The sequence below is a fragment of the Mesitornis unicolor genome, unplaced genomic scaffold (assembly GCF_000695765.1).
Source record: "Mesitornis unicolor isolate BGI_N332 unplaced genomic scaffold, ASM69576v1 scaffold48251, whole genome shotgun sequence".
Classification (NCBI taxonomy): Eukaryota; Metazoa; Chordata; class Aves; order Mesitornithiformes; family Mesitornithidae; genus Mesitornis; species Mesitornis unicolor.
Window position 1 is genome coordinate 11,562 of NW_010165348.1, and position 24,359 is coordinate 35,920.

Sequence of the window (24,359 nt, forward strand, 5' to 3'; positions counted from 1 at the left end):
CCTCCTGAAAGGCTATGGTCAGGAACAGAGACAGAAGGAGGAAATAGCAAACACAACCAGTATTATAAAGGTATGCACAGCATATAAACCAAGCAGTTGCACCAGCCTAATTCAGAAGTAAGATGAAACCTTGTCTTCAGTGTGAAAGCTTCCCTTTGGCTTAAGTGGACTTTACGAAAGGTGTACTTTGGCGGTAGCTGAGAGGGGAGTATTTCCTAAGTCATATCCTGTCAGCAAAATTCAGCCCGATTGTTTAAAGTAACTAGAAGGGGAGAAAGGATTTTGAGAGCTCCAATTTCAATGTAAGCCAAGAGAGTTTGGAAGTTTCATAAACTTCCAATTCTATCATGAAGTTTGCCTGGCACGTACAATCCATCTATCCAGGTGAATATTGTTTTGAGGCAAGGCAATGACCCATCGCTGCAACATCATAAGCTTTCCATTATGCAGACAATGGGAAGCAGAAATATTTCACTGAAATAGTAAACAGGATAACATGGTACTGGAAAACGCAGTGTGAAGCCTATGTTGTGTCCAAAAGGAAGCTGCTTGAGTCTCATACTTATCAGCCTTGCTCAGCATTGACTGCTCTGGGTTGAGTCACAGAGTTACCCCGTATCTCTACCCCAAGCTTCCCAGTGGTGCAGACTTAAGATAAATGCAGGACAAGAATCTGGGTACCATCCTTAGGCTGGCACTACGTCTGTTTGAGCTGATAGTCCTGATAACCAGGACACCATCAAGCAACAGCAAGGAAAGCAACTGCACTAGTAATTAGCACAAGTCTGACATTAGTACAACCTGTCAGCCCAACCGATGCAAACACTGGTCCTGTGTGCAACCATGGAGAATACTTTGTACCAGGTACGTCCACTGCCCTGATTCCTGGAGTACAGTGCAGACAGCTGAACTGCCTCTGCACACAGAAAGCTTCGTTCACATGGTGATGAACTTCATTCAGTTGGACCCACACTTGCTCATCATTCATGACAGGCTAATGCGTGACCTAGCTATTCTTATTACTGATAAGAGTTCACTGCTCTGGAAAGGAAGGAGACAGAACTTCTTTTCAGATAATTCTGTAAAAGTGCAAAATACCGAAAATACGTATCAACTGGATTGTTAATATCCAAGCTTTAGGTCTCATAAAATCTGATCACATGGAGGTTCCTTCCGTAACGCTACCCCTTTAATAAAATCTTACTGCCTCCTCATGATTAAAAAACCAAACTGTAAACAAAATTCTATGGCAAAACTACATTAGGAGACTCTGCTTCTCTTAACTGTTTTGCTCTTAGTTTTTTGTGTTTTCACTCCTTTCATGTGGCATTACCTAAACTGAGCGTGCTACCCATACAGATCTGAACAGTATCGCATAAGTCCCATTAAATGCAATGAAAGTTGGATAAAGGTACTGTAAAATTTTATATACCCATAATTTCACTGCCTGTATTCAGCCAAATACCATTTTTCCTTTAAAGGGAAACCTGCTTTAATTATTCATGAGATCTATAACCTGAAGAAATTTTTTATTACGACAGTATCCTTCAAAAGCAACGAGTAGTTTAAAAACTTAAATAGAAAAATATGAATGGTTTGGCTACCAGCTACCTTATAAAAAACAAAATAAAAGTCTAACTTCCTCAAAGTGTAAAACCATAAAGCAAGCTGCCTCTCCTGCAGAATTTTCTACACTAAAGGGATTTTAGAAGCTTTTCACAAGTCCACACGGTATTTAGATTTCGTAATGGACAGAAATGGAACTGGAAATATGCACAACACAAACACCACTTTTTTTTCCTTCCTTCTCTCTTATCAAGCCTCTTCATATGCTTTAAAAAAAATTCACACTCTTTTGGTGCTCTCTATGTATTTTGTAAGACAACTTCAGTCAGAGTGAGCAGTCTGCGCTCAGAAAACAGTCGCAGTTAGAATTCAGTTATTTCTGTCGTGATCTTGGAAAAGTTTTCTGTAAAAATGAGTACAAGTTACTCAGAAAATAACTAGGATTAGGAATATTGTAACATGCCAAATTCTGGATGTCTGTATCACATTAGTTGTAGGCGTTGCTGTATTTGATCAAAAATCAGATTCCCCTCTGCCAAAATGAGGGGTTGTCTTTGCTGAAGATTGTTTAGTCTCTTACGCTACGACATTAATCATTAGTTTTAGTTAAAAGAAAACAAGTTACAGAAAATATTTTCAGTATTTTCATACACAGATCTCTTCTTTGAACAGCCTTCGTTTATTATCACTGGTATAAAACACCTATGGGAACAGCAACTACGTGACAGACAGCCACAGCCACAGAAATCTTACGTCTCCCTTTTTCTATTTCTAGCACTGTTAAGGCAAGGAATTTAATCTGTCTATGTCTCAGTTTACCTCTCCATAAAACAGACCCGGTACTGTTCCCTAGTACTCCCAAGGCTACGGGAAGCTCCCTGTACTCCTGATCCAGAAGCCATTTCCCCCTTGCTAGCAGAGCTGCGCCATGGGCCAGACCCTTGGCTTGATGATATCAGTGGGACCTTTTCCCCCATTTTCAGCAACTGCAGGATCAACTTTCATGCACAGTGCAACAGAAACAGCAGCAAGTTCAAACCAATGCTTACCACCACAACTGTGCTAACGCATACAATATAGCTAAAATGTATCTCAGAAGATAAACTCTTCTTTTCTTCTTCTTTTCCTTTTCTATTCTTTAAATGAATGCCATAGGCTCTTTTTCAGTAACTCTGTTCTCCCTCTGGAGGGAAGAGATTTATCTGCTTTGAAAAAACCCTACTAAGATCAAACCTGATGCCACGAAGGGCAAGATTTCTACAAAAGTATTTCAACTACTCTAGTGGTGCATATCAATAAAGGAGTAATGAAAAATAAGGCATAAATAAGGAAAATTGGAAAAACCCACCATCCAACACTAAATACATTATTAGCTCACATTTCTGGCATCTGAGATGGCTGAAGTCCCAGTGGATAGGTAAACTTAAAGAAACACCAAAATTGCAAAAAGAAATTTAAAGATATACTAATATCTGTTAAGACAGAGAAAACTTCAGCAACAAGTGCCAAGAAGTTGGCAGATGAATTAAAAGGTGCAGGAAAAGCTGCATACAAATACTAAAGAATATGTCCTATCACATAGACCTTAAGCAGAAAAAAAAGGAGGTAAACCAAATTCTCACAGTAATATCTGCTTAAGTTTTCATTGCACAAATATACACAAAATATACAAGCAAGTGACAGATCTTAAATATATTAGGCAAGAAGAACTATCTGAAGCAAGTACCTGTCAAACTGCCAAGCTTATACTGTTTTTCACATACATTGTGTCCTCAACAATTGTGTCGAATTCACCGTCAAGAATGGCAGACCCTTGTGTAGCCAATCTTGTAACACAGATCTGAAAAGGTAAGACTTTGTGCTATTCCACTGTATGCCACAGCCGAAACGGACGTTTCCCCCTAAAAGTTTCTGAGATTATGGTACCGAATGCATACATATCCTAAGAAACAGGATCTGCACAGGCAATTCTGAAGGACACACAGCTTTGTAAAAGAAATTCATTTAATGATAATAGCAGCAGCTATAAAAGCAGGCCTCAGTAAACGAGTGGACAACATGATAAACATGCTGAAGTCTGAAAATCTACCAGTTGGGTTCTGGCCAACTGTATCTAGATGGTATTTCACCAGCTTTGTAGAAGTATCTGCACAGTAGCACTGTATCAGCTCAATTCAGTGGCAATGCTCCTACCAGCTTCAGGGGAGCCCATTTTCATTCCAGGGTTCATAATTATTTACTGCACTCCAATGCAGCTAAAAGATGAAGGCTTCTCTGCAATATGACTACAAGCACATGAAAAACATTAAAGAGCTTTTAGGAAAAAAGTATTTCTGTTAGATAGGCTAATGTAACTGTATAACGGGGGTTACAGACTTTGGTCTCTATTAGGTGGATTTATGTGTGTCATCAATTGAAGACTATGCCAATGTGCTCGTGCATGCATAGTTCGTGATTATATTCCTTGTGTTGCATAGCATTCAATGCTCTCATCATTGAAGATAATTTTCTATGCTGCTCATATCTGTGTAATTTCATAATTTTTCTGAGCATAACAGCACACCTTTATGAAAAATGAGGAAGTTTGTATAAGCTGCTACCATGCAAAACTCCGATAGCACGAAAATTCCACAAGAAAAATCACCTGATGGACATTTGCAAACTACTCATGCTATATTTAATTTGAAATACCTTTCCATTCTCGAGAATATACTTGTCCATTACTGGAACAGGGGCAGGATAGTACGTTGATGTATTTGCTTCCTCACTGAAGGTCTTCTGTACCTCAGGTTCAGGTTCAATTGATTCTGGTTTTACTTTTTCAAGCTCAATGGCAGGTCCTAGACAGTTAAGAAAAGAGAGCTGTCTGCCATCCCAGAGAACATGAAAACAATCACTTCATCACCCAAGGTTAGCACAAAAACAACACATTAGTCATGTTCATTTTAAAGTTAAGAGTCTAAATCAAAATCCTACTTCTGAATGTCAATAAAGCAGGATAAGTAACTCTGCTTTATAAACATTGTCTAATTTTAATTTAAATGTTTAATTTCATTCTTAAGGCATATGGACAATTACAGACATGGGTAGGACTGCTTCAATGCACACTATGGAAATTATGTTAAAATGACACTGAATTTATAGACCAAAAGTAACAATAGTAATTCTTCACACAAGAGTTACTGTATAGTTGCATAGAAACCTGCATAATTTACTGTGATAATTACACAAATTGCCCATATAGAATTATAAATTTCATAGAAATTTGAAATCTCTCTAGATGTAACAGAGTATTAAAAATAGTGAGGATCTACAGAAATGCTACAAGGGAAACAGGCTTTAGCATAAAAATCATGCACAGAAAGAGCATACACAAGTTAAGAAAAACCCACAAATTAGAATTTATTTTTCATGTAACCAAAAAATTAAGCACAGATTAAACAACAGAATACTACTAAGAGTATGTTTAAGGCTTCAGAGGAGGATAATTATTTTGTCAGTCATCAACTTTTCTTTTCCAGATCAAATTTACAAAGTGTCCCTAACAAGGCAGAAGGACAAAATGAAGTAATTTGTGAACTGGGTTTCATTATTCCATTCATTGCAGCGGTTACACCAGCAGTCTAGGAATAGGCTACGGCCCCAAGGCTGTCACTGCCTCTTGACGTCTGTCTCTGGGCTCACGAGAAGCTCCAGCAGCCACTGAAGTTCTTTCCACGCAGGGATGGTGGTTGATTAACGCTGCAAAGGTGCCAGCTGAGACCCTGAACACCACGGTCATCAGCACCTTCCATGAACTATAAGGATAAACTCACCCACTTGTGAGAACTACACCACACCAGGCCGGAGCTGAGCACTGCAGCCCAACCTTGACATCTTCAACAAATGACAGTTCAATAACCAGGTCGCCGTCAGGGTTCACCAACCCTCCCCAGTGTTTGTACACGCAGACCAAGCCTAATATTGATCTAACTGAGCAAGCCAAGCTGGCACCAGTGCTCATGTCTTGAGTCAGGTATCTTAAATAGTTCCTGTACCTGGAACAAGTAAAGTATTCATCATTCCTCCTCCTTTGTGAAGTTTGATTTATAGATTATTATACAGTGATATCGGCATTCCCTTCATTGTCAGCATTTGACATTCGTCCTATAGCTTACTCTACACCTACGTAGCTGCAGTTCTCAGGTGGCTGCCCCTTGACACTCAGCAGCATCTAAAAGTTGTCTTGGCAACTCAGATAACCCTACACTGCGGGGCTGACAGAGTGTCTTAAGAGCCATATACAATGCAAGCTAAGCACAAGTAGAGAAATCAGAAACAAAACATACTATTTGCATTATAATTTCATAACAATCTTCGTAAGTACCTCTGCTATTATGCACGTAGGAAAGGTACGGCCGAGAAAAACTAAACTGCGAAACTTGAGACTGCTAAACTGATTCAGACTGGGGGAAAAACCTGCACTGATGAAATCCACCCAAAGCCTGCACGTATCTCAGTGTGGGCACACCTGACAGTAGATGCAGTAACACAATTACCAGTGTGAACTCAAGAAGCGAGTGATCTTTTAGCTGTTACTCTAAGAGCACATTCTTCAGCAAAGTTGAGTTTTCTTATACATTGAAAGTCACATTGAGGAAGGCACCTAAGTACAACCACCTTCTTCTTAGAAGGAAACACTGATCTCCATTTAAAGGACTTTCTAGTAAAAGTCTTTCAGTCTTTTAGACTAAAGAAGTCTTCTGCTGTTTTGTTTATAGTAATATATCGACACAGCTGGGATGTGGTTTGCAGAGCTCCTCAAAACAGCCCACTGAAGTCCACAATAACCATAGCTCTGCAGTACAGGTTTTTTTGGCCTGCTAATTCATGCTTTACTGCTTGCTTACAAGTCACCAACAGAAAGCCTTTAAAGCATCTTTTTTATTCTACTCATTCTTCCTTCCCAAACAGAAATCTGCCTCTGCCTTGGTAGTCTTCACAGTTACTTTCACCAACTATTAAAGACTGCATTTTCGAGCTGGCATGCGATGAATGAGACATTGAACCCACATTGTTGCCTTACTGCTAACGGGCGTCACGTCTCTGTAACAACAGAAGTTGTGTAGCACGCACCGTATTCCAAAAGTTTTTTCTCTCTGTAGCTCTCAAGTTCTGCATCTTGTTTTAAAGATGATGATTCGGACGTACAAAAATATATGCCACTAAGGCTTTACAATGATAGTATTTATGCAATAAGGTTCATAAAAAACATAGAGAGAATTCTTCAGAACACAAAAAAGGAAACAAATGTTTTATTGACAAATATTTCTCCTTCTGACTGTAAAGTTTCCATAATACCTGAGAGGCCAGGAACTTCAAATACAGGATGAAGAGGCAGAAGGCTTCCCTTCATCACCTCTTTTCCTCAAAAACCATCTTTGGCTACATGCTACTAAAAAAATCAGTAAATAAGCCAAAATAAATTAAGTGATGAAGTGGTCGATATACATTTGTAAGCAGCAAGCTGTTTTCCCACATGGTCTACCAGAATTTGAATGAAAACAGCAGGAGTCTGAGAAATGGTAATATGACATATACAGTACTTCTTGTACTCGCACTTGACAGAAACCTTGAACTTCTTCCACATCAAAAAGCCAAACAAATCCAGAAAAGCTGAATAACAGTAATTCCTTACTTGTGGTAAGACACCTTTCTGTTCTTCCTACCCTGGTGTCAGCGCCAAGACACTGTGAACTGCATCACTGAACCTAAACCTGGATTAAAAATAACCTCAAGGGGTTGTGCGTGTGTCGAATGAATGTGAATGCCTGAAGGTGCAGATACTCCGACTTTAGAGCAACACTAATTCTTAGCAATACAACATGAAAATGTAGTATTTATCAGGGTCCAAACATGGATATCCCTGACACAACTGCACTACTTCTGGCCATATATAACCCCAGTGAACTGCACAGATCTTACCCTGGAGACAACTACGTTTTCAGAAGTTACTGAAATTCTTCTCTTTTGCAATCCAAGGACTGTTTAAAGTTAGGCCTACAGGGAAGAGTCAATAATTTAATTCTATATGTATCACCTTACTCTCTATTCATAAAACCAGGGCAAATTAGTGTGTTTTCAGGTGCAACAGAACAAAGATGAACTCCAAAGGCCTACGATCGTAAGAGCTTCCTGATCCCGAAGTAGGAAAGGGAGAAGAGGCTTTGGCTGCACGCACTCTTCAGGGAGCTCACATGAGGGACTGTAACGTCTCCCACAACAGGCGTTGTGTTCTCCCACTGCTTTGGTCCCTGGAGATCTGGTCAAATGCCTGCCCCCTCCACGAGGGGATCTGCTGGGCAACAGCACACAAAATCATAAAGCAGCTTAAATACACCCCACGGCTCAGTACTGATTTCACTACTGTCACTTGCCACATCTGCTTTCAAGGCTTAAAACAAAGAGCAACCCAGTGTCGCCATGTGAAAGACTGAGAACCTCGCTCTTCCCACAAGAGCGGCTCAAGTTTGGCAGCAGAGATGAAGGCCTAGGTCTACAGCAGAATACGTTGACAGCCAGCTTCTCACTGAAATCTGCATATTGATGGGAAATTAGGAGACCGAACACTTGACTGAATGTTAGCTCAAGAGGCTGTTCTATATTTGATCTGCAAGTTTAAAATGGCAACAGGCACGTGCTTCCCACAGCTGCAATTCATTAGCACAAAGCAGCTGTCATCTCATGCAAAGAAATCAGAAGTCTCTAAGGTGAAACAGAAATGCAATTAGTTTGTATTAAGTCCAGCCTGCTAACAGAAATTACACGTAATTTGAAACTCTGGGTTTAAGAGATCGCTGCAGAACTGAAGATGAGTTCAGGACGTAATCTATTTTCTGAACAATTTTCACACATTATTCACATACCCAAACATACCTCATTTGTAAGCTGGAAAAGTAAGGGAGGCTAAAGAAGTCTTTACGTATCTAATTCTTGATTAAAAGTAGCACTTTTTCATACTGTCATCAGACTCTCTAATTTATAATTTGCTGAAGATATCTCCCTTTCTAATCATTCATAAATTCTGTACTGATCTTTCTACAATCTGGTTGTTTCTCTACTGTGAATGAGGCTGCAAGGAAAGTGGTTAACACACTGAGCCTTAGGAAACACTGCGGAGGACGCAGCCCGTAGGGCCAAATTCTTCCTTTGTCTTCCAGGAAAAGTTCCATACAAGTAACAACAACAAGGGATTTTTTAAGTTACGTATAATTCATGTTTGTCCAGGTGTGTGATCAAATTAAAAGAACCTGTCTTCAGTGTAATCGAGAGAGATTCTCAGTTGTAAAACAGGTGCCAGAGCGGTACAACGGAACTTCAAGCCCAGTATTTAGAGAAGATTCAGCATTTTTTCCCCAAGAGGTTTTGGTGGTTTGCTTGGGGTTACTTCCCCGTTTGGTTTCTTTGTTTTGGTTTTTGGTGGGGTTTTTTTGTGTTGTTTGTTTTTTTTTAAAATTATTTTTTCCTCCTTTTTTTTCCCTAAACTTTCCAGATTCTGCTCAAGTAAAAACCGCAGCCCTTCTTCCTTAAAGTGAAAGAAACGACACAGAATTCAGAAGCTGTCTTCATTTCATTGCTGGTCTCACCAAACTGCTGTCAAGTCTACCAACTAAATTGGTGTTTTACGCTGTTCAGCCCCATTGCCTGCTAACATCTGGCTGGTGCTCTGTTCACATAAATTCCAGCTAACCGCTTTCAGATGAAGAAACATCTTTCCATCCAAGGAAAATTTCAGAAAGCTCAGTGGAATCTACTGCCAACCACATCGTGTTTTTCAGACTGTGGAAAACTTGCCTATTTAGTTTTATTTAAAAAGTTAACTAGAATGTTCGTAATAAGTAATGACATTTTAATTATGCACAGTGTAACAACGACGAGCATTCACAATCAAACACCCAGTTTTAATTGTCAGATGCTACTTGGAGAACCTGGCTCCGAACTCGTGGGCACATCTTCACACATGCTCCAGCACAGGCACATGCTCTCTGGGGTTCAGCTCTGAACATGAACGCAACTCGGGCCCACATGCAAATCGCATGCACTCGTTCAAGTCAAGTAGAAGAGCCAATATCCAATTTACATGCAAAAATTAAGTTTCCAGATACACAAAGGCAGACATAAGAAACAGCATGCTAAGATCGGATGCACAAATTTTAACCGAGTTTCAGTCACCAAACAGATCTTCGACACAGCAGTACCACATTGTAACAGCAAATAAATATAAATTAGTCAAATATTTGAAGGTGTTTCAAGGGTACCATCTTCAATGAAATGGATGAACTTTTTATTTTGTCTTTCTTTCCCCATTTATTCCAACATAATGGTTAAAGAGTTGTTATCAACCAATGAGCAATTGACTCAATATATTTAAAATTTAAACCCAAATTACACAAACCTGCATTTTGTTACAAGTGCTGATAAACGGGACACTAATAGAAAAAGTTTGTAAATTATTCTTTAACAACCCATTGTTTTTCAAGTAGCATGGCTGTTTAAAGCCGCTGCTAAGAAGTTCAGGAATAGATCACGTTCTAATGAGTACTAATGGGAAGAGGGGCAGAAAATGGATGGTAACACACTGACATAACAATAAACAAATATCCTTAACTGAAAAGAATAAAATAGTTTTAGCTTAAATCTTCATTCCACTGCCTTTTCTTTCTTCTCTCTTTTTTTTCTTTATTTTTTTTTTCCTTTTTAAACTGGAACATATTGGTGTATTTGGCAGATGTTGCTTTATTATCTTTTTCAGCATATACTGGAAGGTCAGAGGCTCTTTAAAATACAGCTGCTTAAAATGGAACTCTGATTCAACCACACCAGCACAAAGACCTCTACTATCATTAAAGAAAAACCCAGACGTACATAGCATACAAATTCAACACATTGTACAGCCACAAAAAGCGGAAAACCCTTTTAACATTCAATGTCCAGTTTAACAACCACCGCTATTTCTTCAAATACGTTTCCGTTACTATTGATCACACTTGCAAAATTCATTAAAACTAGTCCCATTTAAGTCCGGCACTTACCACTACCTAGTCTTAGAAGCAGTACATCCTGGAGTCTCCTGTTCAAGTCTCTGAGCTCTTTCATTTCTGACACGAGTGCCCCATACTCCTTTAGCTTCTTTGCCTGTTGCACAAGCTGCCTCCGTGTTCTCTCGAGCTCCTGTTGAATGTGTCTCATTTCTTCTTGTTGCTGTTGGTAACTCCTCAGCAATTCTTCATACAGAATCCGAGGAACTACAGCATCGTCCATGTTGTTCATGTTTTCCGGAGTCTCCATAAAAGCCTCCTCAGGGCTGGAAGTATTACTGAGGCTCATCCCATTCTGTTTTTCAAGCCGAGCAACAACTGCTTCAATGCTTTTGTGTGTACCTTCACTTTGTTTCCTCCCATCTTGTCTCTGCATGTTACAATAAAAAAAATAAGTAAGTTAGGAGAGCAGTAAGATGTAATACAAATTAAAACTCTCCAGACTTGGGAACTATTAATATACTTGCTTTCCAAAAAAAGCAAGACACAGTCTGCCTGCAAAAATGTTTTGCCTAATAGATTCTTGTGGATATACATCATAACTACCATGCACGTGTAATTCAGCTAAACGCACAGACAAAGTTCTGAGGCAGCTAAAGGCCTGCCTTCCTTTCCGCATTTATGCAATACTTGCAAGCTGAGTGTATATAGGTCACTTGATTCCATATACAAGAATTATTTTCTTTTAAAAAATACTGGATCTGGATCTCTTTTCCTTTAAAGTTTACCCCTAGCGTTTTCATTTCCAACAGCAACTGATTTGCTGATAAGCAAGAGGAAGAATCAACTATGTGCTGTGTTTGTCACCTGTAACGATACCAGAGATGAAAGCGGCACACCATACAAAGTGGCTTTGTGAACAGAGGGCTTGTCCTTCCCACACTCTGGGAGACAAATCCTCTAGCACGCTCACTCAACTGCCTGATGCAAGTGACTGAGTTAACGCTATCGGCAAACACTGAAAGGAACTGAAAACAGAAGTTGGAGACAGAACAAATCATTCAGTCTCATCTTCCTGAACAACGGATTCCTTCTGTATTAGTACTGCATTGCAGAGGGTTCATCTCCTTTGAACTCTCAGCAGAAATTTACCTTCAGTCATCCGCACAAATGCTACAAATTAAAGCACGCCCCTTTTCTGAGGCCTGGGTAGTGATATTAAAATGTGACAGTACGGGTAAAAGTCACTAAGTTTTATTAGCCAAATGTGGAAAAAGCATTTGAGCTTCCAAGCAACTGCAAGGAAAGCAAATGTAGCTCATAGGTTAGAGACAAGAAGCTGACGCTATTAATTCCTATGCCACAATATCCATGAATAATGTGGCAGAAAATGAGATTATTTGATGTTACGCCTGCTCCACGCAAATTCTGCAAAAAAAACCAACAACAAAATAAAAAAAACGCTGGCCCACCATACAAATATGTACTAGTATCACTCCTGCAGCTGCAAAACACATGAAGCCACAGAGCAGTATCTTTTTCTGGAGGTTGGCAGACTTCTAAAGAAATCATTTGATATCAAAAAACAAATACATTTACATAGTGGGTTTCTGGCATCTGGACCTAAAAAGGCAACTTGCAGTTACAATGTGTATGTATAACTGCAGGGATGCGGTCCTGTCAACTGTCACCCACTGCTGGAGCTGGGAAGTTCTGGTGCACCCCTTCCAATTCCAAACACACAACAGGTCGCAAACGCCACCGAGAGCAGCTGCGTGCCGTTCATGTAAGCAGTGACTTTTCAGGTATTCTGGGCCAAAGTGATGAGTATTGTTCCAAAAATCTAAACGGCAATTAAACTGCACAGACGGTATAAACAGGAGAACGTTCAATTGCACATAAATCAGGCCTTGAAAATCCGTACCCCACCCCCACAAACACAATTTGACCCAATTTCACCCAACCGAGTGTTTTAACGGGATCAAAAGCAGGCCTGGAATTCTTAAGCTATGATGTCTGTATATGCCCCAAGCACTTCCCCCCGCCCAAAAAAAAAAGAGAAAAAAGAAAAAAAGGAAAGGAAAACAAAAAGAAAGACTTCAGTACCTTACTGTGTCTAAGCTCCACATCTTCTTCCCCATAATCTGTAACCTCCCCAGCTTCTTCTACGTGATTGAGAGAGAGTTTGGGGATTTTAATTTTCTTCTGCATCACACTGTTCTCAAGGTCAGTTTTGTCCTCTAAAATGTATATTAAAAATAAAATGTTGTTATATTAATCAGTGTTTTCACTTCCAAATACTACATGACTTATACAAGACAGGTTAAAAAAAAAAAATAGCCTCCCATGCTTCAATCCCCTCAAAATACCACGATCAAATTAATCCATAGTGCAACTCAACTGATGCCCACTGACAGTTCTAGAGTTTCAACAGTGGATCAATCTGGCCAAACAAACACAAGAATATTGTAAAATGCCAAGCGAAATTCACGTGAGTGATCAAAAGTGTCAATGAGTAGATTTTACTATCACTAAAACAAGAGTTAAAGGTGCTGTAAATAAAACAACTTCCCCAACCCATCCGTATTGCTTTAAATTATGTCTATCAATGGTGTTTTCATATTCATAATCTGTTGCTGCAGTTCAAACTCTGCTTAGGTGTGAAGTGAGAATACACCTGGTCATTCCTCCCATACGCTAACCATTGTCTGTCAGCCGTACAGCTCCACCTGCACGCACGGCAGACCCTGCTGTGCTGCGAAGTGCAGGGTTGGAAAAGGGGATGCTGCAGGATAGGGCATTACAGAAAAACTGTGTATGGATGAAATATGTAACAAAACTACTGCACAACACCTGCTTCATTAGGTAACGGTACTAATCCTTTTTCTTTAGATACACAACGCCAATAAATGGTTACAGTAATCTTTGAATCTCATTAACAATGGAAGTAAAATATTTTCAATTCTGAAACGTTCTAACATATCTCAAAATTATGTATTTAAAAACATTATTCTAAAAATAAGTTTGAAATATTTTAGTATTCCTGAAGAGGTGCAGAGGGACAGGGATTCAAGAGTATAGTCTCCCCAAATGTGCCTGTGATCCATAAAATTCCTGCAGAGCAGACAAGGCCTTAAAAGATTCACAAACGTGGATACCTGTTCAAGACATTGACAAGGACAAATGCATTTAAACGCTGAAGTGCTGTATTTGTACATTGAATGCTTATAAATAAGAAAACATTTTGAGTCTTCTCATCCACCTGCAAACAGTATTTCACAAAGTGTCCCATGAATATTTCTGAAAGTGCCAATGAGGATGGCATTTGTGAGCGCTTATTTGCATTGACTTTTGCTTTCTCAAATTAGCATCTCTCCACAGGACCTCAAAATGGTTAGTGTTGACAGTGTACAAAAGGGAAACAAAGGTAAATCACTGTTTAATGAGGAGCAAAGCATTCATTAGAAATGAATTACACAGATGAATGCAATTCATTTTGTTAGATAGAAATGGATCTCTTGTAGGCAAATGGTGATATTACAGCCCAAGGCTATGTGAAGAGAACAGGCACAGAACATGCAGAATAAGACATTAGACAACCTGAAATGAAATGCAGATGGCAGCAATAAATACTAAGACAGATGCAAAAAGAAACAGATAAACAACAAAAAACTGCTAGGCTTATTTTAGATCATTCTCCATTCCCCAGAGCATCACGGATGCTTAGACCAGTAAGACAAAAAGGCAATCCAACTGTTTCCGTTTTGAAAAATAAACCCCTACGTTTTCATTTATCTGGAAAACGAAGGTTCATCAGAAAAGTGAGATAACCCAGTTCTACTGTCAGAGAGCAGAGAAGAACAGAGGCCTTAGGAAAAAAAAGCACAAATTTACAGACTAAAGGACAGACTGACGGGTATCGGTATCTTCTTGGAAGGACAGAAATCTAAGAAGAAATCAATCCATACCGAATGAGAAAAAACCCCAACCAAACAACTTCTTCTGTGACTACACATTTTGAGGTGTCTGATAGATCAAGGAATCCTTTGCTAAAACATGTTCTCACAGCTCCTTAGAGCAAGAGCAGCACATGCACAGTGCAGAGCCAGCCTCTCTAGACCGCTTTGCCAAGCCTTCTTCCACAGAACGTGCAGATGAACTCCTTCCACATTCAAAGAATGCAGATCAGTCTCTATGCTCCGAAATAACCCTTGGCCTCATAACAAGATGGACACAATCCAATTACTTCACACAGTTCAAAAAAAAATTGTCTGCTGGCAACTAGCTGAGGTCCCCAGTAGCCAGAGCCCCACGCAAACTGGAAACGGACACTGGCCGTCCTTCCCAGGGCCAGGGAAAGGCACATCTTGAAACACTCACGGAAAGGGGTCACCGAGGAGCGAGTGCCTGTGCAGACTACAGTGGAAGTCGAAAAATACTTTCTGACAAATAAAACAACGTTAAAATAAAAACAATTTGGGAGAACAGAAATATTTATCTTTTAATTTTGGCTTTTTCTTTTTAAGTCAATTTATAAAGGTTAAGAACACATTTTATGCACTGAACAACAGAAATGAAAGAAAACACTCAGTCTGAGGTCAAAGAAAACAATACAAATCATCTGAAATCTTCATTCTCCCCACTCCTCTCCCAGTTTGTCAGCCTGCTCATGAAATTTATGCTTGCAAAACTTCACTGGTGGACTAAAGGTAAAGATTTGTTTATACACCTCCTTACAAACGCTGAGTTTGTACGTAATCAGTACAAACCGATCAACATGGTTCACCTTCATGTTCAGCAAATCTCATTTGACTTTTTGATTTTCCTGCTTATCCTGTAAATGAACCAGTAAGTTGAAGAAAGGAACTCTTTTCTCCCCACACAAAATTTGAAGAAACAATAGTGAAAATGAGTTTTCATAAGTTAAAGCTCAGAAAGTTTTAATTTGTCAATGAGCAAATAACTTTATGTTCCTCTGTCAGTAATACATACAATATTTTCTTACATATGCTCTGGTCTTTGTAGGCCTATTTACACCTAACACAGTTAATCCAGTGTGTTAGAAATGAAAAGGCCTTTTGGTTTTGGTTTTGGTTTTTTGTGGGGTTTTTTGGGTTTTAAGTGCATTTCTAACCTCTGTTGTCTTCTGCATTAGCTGCAGATAGAGCCAGAACAATCTCATTCTGAATTTGAGGCTAATGCTGGAGTACTGGCTCTTGTTCTGTAAATATTAATGGAATTTGGGAAGGGGGAGGGGAAACGGTGATAGAAGAGACCAGGGGAGGAGCAGGAGAAACATGAACATGCATTTAGCACAGTTCTTCTTAGGACTCTCCGTCTGTTGTTGTGCCAGACTACAAAAGACAGGTACAAAGGAAGAATCCAGCAGAAAGCAAAACACAGTTTTGAGCCAGAAGCAAACCAGGATATAAGCCAAACGGCTGGACAAGCTTCAAATCAGTGCCTGAAGCTACAGAACGCGCTAAGAGAGAGAAAGGCAGCCCTAGAAACACTGCAGCTCAGTGCCTCATTTTGTAATGACCCAAATCACTTGTCTGGACTTTGTCCCAAGTCATTTAAACCTTGCTACAAGTTAAAAATTATACCTTCCCTTAGGTGGGCATGATCAGACTGTCATAAATCTGTGTCTATTGTTTTTCCTATACATGGAATAAGTGTTTCACTGACACCGGCTGTCGAGAACTAGCACTTAACACGCCTAATTAGGTAACAAAATACGCAGGGTAGAAGCACAATACAAGAATGGACAACACTGATGCCCTCTGTCCTTTAAGAAGGGACATTCTGGAATACACATACAAATTAGGAAAAACTGCTTTGTGCACAGCAGCCATAATGGCAGAGAACATGGTATTCTGCAATTCAATACACAGAATAGAGTATGCTTGAGTAACTGTACCCCAGGAAAAGGTCAGACCTGGAGACATCTTGCCAGTCAGGGGAAGTACGGGGTTCAAAAGCCAGTGTATGCAACAGTGCCTCTCCCCATATGGCCAGCTACCAAAGTTGTTCGAGTAGTAAGAAAAAAATGGAACTGTTGAGAAATGGAGTGGCTGGGAGGACATTTGGCCTCAGCAGCGCTAAAAGACAGAAAAGCCAAAAAAGCAAGCCTGCATTACAGAATCTGTATCATCTAGCAAAGGATAAACTGTTCCTGGAAAGTTTCCTTCAGTCAGGCCCTCGTTTCAGTGTCAGGATGGGTGGATCCAGGCCAAAAGATCCAGGCTGTAAGTCTGGGACAGCAGGGAACTGAGGCAGACAAAGTGACTTCTTGACAGGGCACAAAGTGAGTTGGCTAAACTCAAGCAAAAATATGTTAGTGCTCTAAAACTGAAAATCATATTGTGGGATGCAGAGTAAAACTATGGAAATCTCAAAGTGTCCTTGAAACATCCCTTACTTTCTAGTTTAGAAGTAAGAATTGAACAAATTAATCCCTTCAAAAAATAGTTCAAATGCTGTTTTATCCACCTTTGGAGTAAAGGCTGGAAAAACAGGGGAAGAGAGCTCTGCACTCCAAGTGGATGAGGGATGGCAGGTCTGGGATCAGCCCAAATAAGGGACTGTAAATCTTACAGTAATAAAACGAAAAAACCTTGAGCAAAATTCGTCCTTCCCCTAAGCCTTCAAAAAAATTCCACTCCTTGTGAAAAATGATATACTGACAGATGAAAAAATTTACCATCACCCTTCCCGTTTCCAGGCACATACCCAACACATATGGGCAGCACCTGTACAAAATTCTCCCCACACTGTTTCACCGCTTTGCTGCCGAGCTGGCCAGGTTGCTTGTACAGAGCAGACAACATCACCTGCCTCGGCAGGTTGTGCATCAGCTACAGCTCCTAAAGTAAAAGACACTTAAAAACCAAAGCAAAAAACCTACAACCAAAGATACATTTGGTGGTTCAAAACACACACACCAAGCACAACAGGGCATGGAATTATAAGTGCCACTTAAACATAAACACACAATAATCAATATTGCTGTGACTGAGAAGGAAAACAGAGTGACAATACAAAGAAAAAAAAGCCCAGCTAGTTTATGTGAAACTGGAAAAAAAGAATTATAAATTACTTTCTAATTAAACGCAAATATTAAAGAAAGACTTTAATAAGAGGAACAGAAGAGACTTCAGAAAATGTGTAAGAATCCTGCAGGTTCGGAAGATATTCAGGATAGAGGCAGAAAAATCTGTCTCACATAAAACATCTCTCAGCTTGCAGTACACAGAGTAAGACCACTACCAAAGAAGAAACAACTCACAGTGACAGTAGCAGATAACATAGGACAGCAGTAAAAATGGAAAATTTACTTGAAGAGGACAGGCGCCACCAAACTTGAAGCAGCTGAAAGGAGGGGGGGTGTGCAAAAGAGGGGTCAACCAAGTGCTCTCACCATCAGTTCAGGATTTGGATTCTATAACTTACTATAGTGTTTTGCTGCTTTCCCCTCCCCCAATCACAGACTAGAGGAAAAGAGATTACAGAACTAAACATAGGGCACGGTGAAAACACTACCTTGAAGTACATCTGGTTGGACAGAAAGGTAAAGCTGGGTGCAAGTGACAAAGCCAATGAAATAAGAGACAGCAAGATGCTGGGTTGGGAATGACAGAAAAGATTGTTCCCTCTCCCCACTCTAAAATCAAGAGAAAATGACAAAAATATGTTAAGCCATCCTAAGCATAAGCTGAGAAAGATTTCTGCGTAAAGATGTCAGAAAGGGAAGCTTACAACAAATTTAAGTGAGAAAAGTTAGGAATAAAAAGGTCGAGCTGAGAGTTGTCACCATCCAGGCTGGTACCACTCCCAAAAATTTAAGAACTGAACAGTCCCGCACACTTCCACAAAAAGAGATAATTACAGTAACACACCGACCGGTGACTAGAAGAATGTCTTCAGAGCAGAAAGAGCGAGCAACGAAGTCGGGGAAGAACAACGCATCGAGTAACACTGTGACAGGCAGGGCCAACAAGCACGTGAAGGTGACGGCGCGCTCTGAGGAGCCGGCCAAAAAGGCTGTTCAATCTTGTGAAGTGAATTTCAATGAAGTGTAAAGAGTAGGAAACAGAGTGAAAATAATTCTTAATCCAATTGGGAAAAGGCAAGATAAAAAGGTCTTAAACTACTGCTTGGCAGGTTTAGAAATGATGCGTAAGAAGGATGATGCGCCAGAAGCCCGAATCAAGACTGCTCACTGATGATGGACAGAAAGCCACACCTGTTCTGTATAAAGGCACCAAAGAACTAGGAGAAAGATTAAGGAGCCAAACTCCTACAAAAGCAGAGGACAGATGATATAAACAACTTCTCTCTCCAAGTTCTGCCTGAGGTCCTACATCAAGACTAGCTCTTCCTCATCAACATTCAATACAATACGAGCTCACAGAGCATGGACCTGCTGCTGCTATCACAACAAATCTACCACACCAGCTACTGAAGCAACAAATGCTGAGGTCTGAATGCACACTTTTTCCTTCCGTGGAACAACAGGGATACTCAATTTAATACTGCCAGGAGTGAGAGTTATCGATGTACACCCTCATTTGTCGTCAAATTTCTAATGTACACGAAGACATTCAAGTGTTTTGTAACATTTTCCTTTTGCACATCCTCATTTATCAGCAGATTGTTCAGATTTACTAAGTATCAGACCATATGTCAGACCTATGCTGCAAGAAATACTTTTTTATATATATATATATATTCTATCTTAATTTCCATTATTAATATGAAAAATATTTCTTAAAACTTGATACAAAGTCTCTTAAAAAATAATTAACCTAAAGCAACTCTAGCCTAAAATTAAAACTCTGCTAGAAATAAGTATTCTTCTTTTTCAGCAAAACTCTCCCATGTAACTTTTAGTGGTATTAGAAGTGTTTGTCTACAGTAGAAGTGGATGGAGCTGGAAGATCAAGTAAAGACAAGACATTACACTGAGAAACAGCTCTTTACAAGACTGAAGACAGTTTTAATCCTGGATACAATATTTACTAAAATACTGACCTTGAAAAACTCAACCTTTCCATCTCACTGTCCCCATCTAACCCACTGCAGTGTTTTACAGATTTGCTAATATTTGTGTAATACTCTGAACATGTCGAACACAAAGGATTACAGCTACTATGGAACAACTCTCTTAATCCTTTCTGAAACCAATACAATAATACAACATTATCATTAAATTAAAAAGAAGAAACCCTGACAACAAGTGGCATGTTAAAGTGTTATCCTTTAAATCTTTCCTCTGTACCAACATATGAAACTCAACTATGGGAGTTCAAAAGTTCATTCAAAGAGATCATTGATCTCAGTGTGTCAGTCGGGCTCTCCTGACCACTCAGCCTGTATCGTACTGGAAGACTGTATCACAACCAAACTCTGACTGTCATTCCGTGATCACAAAGGCCACAAAGCCATGGTGACACTGCCTACCAGCTACTCAGCAGATAAGGCAGCAGCCTACAGGGAACACTCCAGGAAGCCTCCGCAACCACCTCTGCCTAAGGAATGAGCTTGCTATGCAAACAGCAGGTAGATTTATGCTTTTTTTTTAGCTTACATACAAAACATATGATGTGGTTCAGCCTCTACTATTTTTGAAGGCTTTCTTTAAAAAAAGCAAATAACTGACTGACTTGCACTTAGGAAATCCACTGGAAAAAAAAATGGTTTACAGATAAATTATGAAAACAAAAACATTAACTTACATTTTTTCCCCTTTTCACTCCCCTGCAGATTTTAGCATATTTTAATCAGTGTTAGTTACCATAGCTACCATAATCATCCTATCTTTGAAGTATATTTTATTAAAAACCTGAAATTCATACTTTTACTGTATCATAGTTAAGCTTATACAACATTTACAAGCATAGCTGGTACTATGTGGTGTAACAGATGTACTAAGACAAAGAATTAACAGCAGTGTAGGTCACCTGTATGTCTTTATGTCACAAAAACAAATACATGACTTCTGACTATTAGAGTGAAGCAAAAAGCAGATGTGGCTGAGGAAAGAGCAGGTCAGTAGAGAAGGGTTTAAGACCAAAAAAAAAAAAAATTCCTTCCAGAATAAGCACAGCAATACAGGAAAAGAGAAAACTAAATATAGGGAAAACCTTCTTGCACAGATAAATCCCAGCTTTTAAATTCCTTTTTACTGGCACGTTATCCTGCTGATGACTTATAACCATCACCACTATCATAAGGATTACTCCAAGCCGCTACTCTCCAGTTACAGTTTTTAAAGTTGTGAAAATTTTTGCCACTGCCACTTAAGCGTTGTGCAGATGTGCCACATTAAGACTTCAATGCTGAGCAAACAGAAATGGAACGAAAAACCCATAAAGTTGTGCCTTTGTATAAGCCCTTCATATCTCAGATATGCTCCTACAGTAGAATTTAGAAGGCAAAAAAACCCACGCTTCAACTTAAAAGAGTTAAAAATGGATCAGGTGGAAATGGATCAAACACAAAATGAGTGTGACATTTAGCTTTAAATATTCTTTATGAATACTGCTACACTTGTATTCAGGACTATATTTAAGAGTGTGATGTAGTTACTCTGTTACACAAAATGATTTGGTGATCCTCTGCATACAGCCAGATCTTTCACCTGGTAAAAAACTAATACAGCACAGCGTGCCAGTTAAGTTTCTGACAAAGTAGATCATGCACCTCAAATACACAGGATTTGTACTGTGTATTCTGTACAGTATTTGTACAGTAGAAAGTTAAAATAAAAACAAAAATAAAAACTGTATTTCAAACAAGGTTATTTCAACACTGCATAACCCCCGGGCTTACTTTCTCTCAATGACCGCAGAGGGCCATTTGCACAGCAAGACTCAAGGCCCAGGCACAGCAGAGAGCTCAGGCAGGAAGGGCTGGACTTGCTGCTCAAATGCAACACCACTCAAAACTTCTCTATGAGTATCCCATGGAAAAAAATCAAACAAATTAAAAGAAGTCAGTGAGGAACCACTACTGGAAGGTTTCCTATGGCCTCCTCCTGGCACTCCTTTATTCAGGGCAACTCTTGGGACCACCCAAGAAGCAGTTGCAGGGCTTTTAATTTTTGTCCTGGTGCCATTTCTCCCCAGGTCCCTGTCACACACCACACGAGATGCACATTATGATAGGGGATAAACCTAGAGCTTTCTAGGAATGGAGAGTTAGCAAATGCTACCCCTACCACAACACAGCTCATTCAGTCTACAGACTGCCCTGGGAAAGGAAATGCGACACATGGGCTGCGTGTGAACAGGGGACGGAGCGTGAGTACACAGTGGCCACAGCTATGAGCCACTCCACATACACCAGCTCTCCAAGCTGTCTACATTTTTACCTACACTTCATATATTCTTGATCTCATCGTATAAATTTTCACCTATTCCAGCACTTGACAAAGGGCCTTTCCTCCATTAGCTATCCATAGCAAAGAAGCCTGCTTCAACCTCTTAGTGTGTATCCACCCTCAACCTTACTCAAAACTCAGTCCTAGCACCACTGGATTTGAAATTGTTCTGGGAATGGAGTTTTTTACATCTTTCCGAGATACCACACAGCAATTTACCTCACCGTGTACAGGCTTTTAAAGATTAAAAAAATAATCTAACCTATTTTAATAAGAAGTGAAGCATAACATTTTATAAATGGCCAGGAAAGAACATGGATGCACACAGGCATTAACACATCTGCTGTGGCAGCTATGGAACTGCTGCAAGGATCTGATGGAGATGTGCTCGTTACAATTGTGTGGGTGGGAAATGTTGAGGGCAGCAGCTAAAGGGAACAATTATTTACTGCAGTCAGGAAAGACTGACTCCAATTAGAAGATAGTCACTATTAACTTTTTAACAAACATAGCCCCAAGTAGTGAACTTTCAAAAGTCCCTGAACCTCAGTTCATTTCACTTAATACTCATCACTTGGCAAAGCAAGAAAAGCTCCAACAGGGTCATTTGAGTATCACGCTAGTGCCTCTAAGGTGCATATGCTTACGGATGTGACTGCATTGGATGAGTGTGAAGAAGCTGCACGTGGCACACATACTTCAAGAAAAGGGACCATAAAAAGAGCTTTTCAGAATTTTGAGGAGAGAATAGAAAAGAAGGAGGAAGGAAGGGTGTGGATGATCAGAAAGACAGACTCAAACTCTTCCTGAAAAGCCATGTAACTGTTTCTGTGTTCTCAAAACGACAGAGCAATGAACATGCCAGCTCAAAAAACCTGCTATATAGCGAAATTCTAGTCTGCGGAGATAAAATTTCTATCCAAGAGGTAAATAAAATTATTCCTTTATTACCACATAGCATCAGTTGCCTGCTAACGAAATGTTGAACTTATTATGACACAAAACATTCATTTTAATATCTCTTCTATGGCTTGAAGGTCTAGAAATGCCTTAGTTAGGGGTTAACCTTTCTGGTTTGAGCCCAAGTCTTTGGCTAACATTGGAAAAATCGAAGGTTCCCAGATCAACACATACCACCACTATCAGCAAACGTGACAAAAGTCAGAGTTCGTCTATCACTCTGCTGTAATGCTACATTTTACTTCTTACTGAAGTACTCAAAATATAACAGTATTTATCTCTTCAACAAGAGAAGTCTATCACAATTACTTTATTCTCTGAGCATGCCCACCACATCTCCCGTTTTTAAAAAAATTGTGATATCTTTGCGGAAATGGTCTCTCTCCTCTGCAGCAACAGTAACATTCCTCACAAGAGTACAGGCTTCCAACCATCCAACCATTCCACAGAGGACCACAGAATCGCTTCTTGACTCTCTCAAATGAGGACGCGTTTCATCAACTCTTGACACAACCAATGGTCCGATAAAACTCCAACTATGGGCATGAACATGTACTTATCCCTGTGTGAACTCCTACTTCACAAGGGTAAAGGTTTGAGAAGTACCTAAACTTCTCTAAATATAATAGGAAATGAAAATTCTTTTCAGAAGACAGAATCATGACACTAATATGGGTCTTGTATCTGTGTTCTTCCTCTGTTCCATTTCTTTAGGTTGTGAGGAAGGAAAACCAAGTGGATCTGTTTCTCAGACTATGATTAACTCCCTCTGCATGGACATATGGATCACAACAATATATATAAATAGGTAAAACTTTGCTGACTTGGACAGCCTTGCTAAATCAGCGTAAGGAAACTGGGTGCCATTCAAACTGTAAAAAATGCTGTGCAGGCTCTAAGAAAAAAGTTCCATTTACACCTCTTATTGGTTTTTGTTTAATTTGTTTTTATACCATGACTTTGATCCTGAAGCCTGTGATCCTGAAGCCTGTTGCTAATGGTGAATCCTTAGACCAAGCAGTAAATCCTGAAAGTCACTGATGTCCTAATTTCAGCAGGTAAGGGTTTCTTACAAAAATTCAAAATCAACTATGTGTATTTTACATATCAAAGCAACTTTATACACATTATTTACCTTACTACTAAGATGGGCTAGAAGCCTTTAGAATGAAAAGATCTACACTGGCATGTGAAAGGTTACTGCAGACTTGTAAAATTATTTTTTAATCTAAGTAAGCAGTTTGCATAACATCAGACTTGTAAGGTTTGCCAGAAAAAGCCATCATAATCTGTAGAAATAGATTTGGTCACCGTAAACCTAAAATTGTGCTAAGATGTCTTCATGCAAGATAAACTTTTCTCCGTGAGGTTTTTAACCACAATAAAATGAAACACCAGTATTAAAACTTTGGGGAGAAAGTGACAACTTTAAA

The 24,359-nt window shown here is 39.5% G+C and overlaps 1 protein-coding gene across 1 annotated transcript in view; it reads right to left on the reverse strand.

The window, feature by feature from the left end:
* The window catches only part of BEND5 (BEN domain containing 5), a 19,825-nt gene extending 4,463 nt beyond the window's left edge, over positions 1-15,362 (reverse strand). Inside the window, exons 1-4 of the mRNA XM_010194596.1 lie at positions 15,353-15,362; positions 12,690-12,823; positions 10,638-11,013; positions 4,258-4,406 (exon numbers count right to left, since the gene is read on the reverse strand). Of these exons, the coding sequence (XP_010192898.1) occupies positions 4,258-4,406; positions 10,638-11,013; positions 12,690-12,823; positions 15,353-15,362 (669 nt within the window). The remainder of the gene's footprint in view (positions 1-4,257; positions 4,407-10,637; positions 11,014-12,689; positions 12,824-15,352) is intronic.
* Between the last annotated feature and the right edge of the window lie 8,997 nt (positions 15,363-24,359).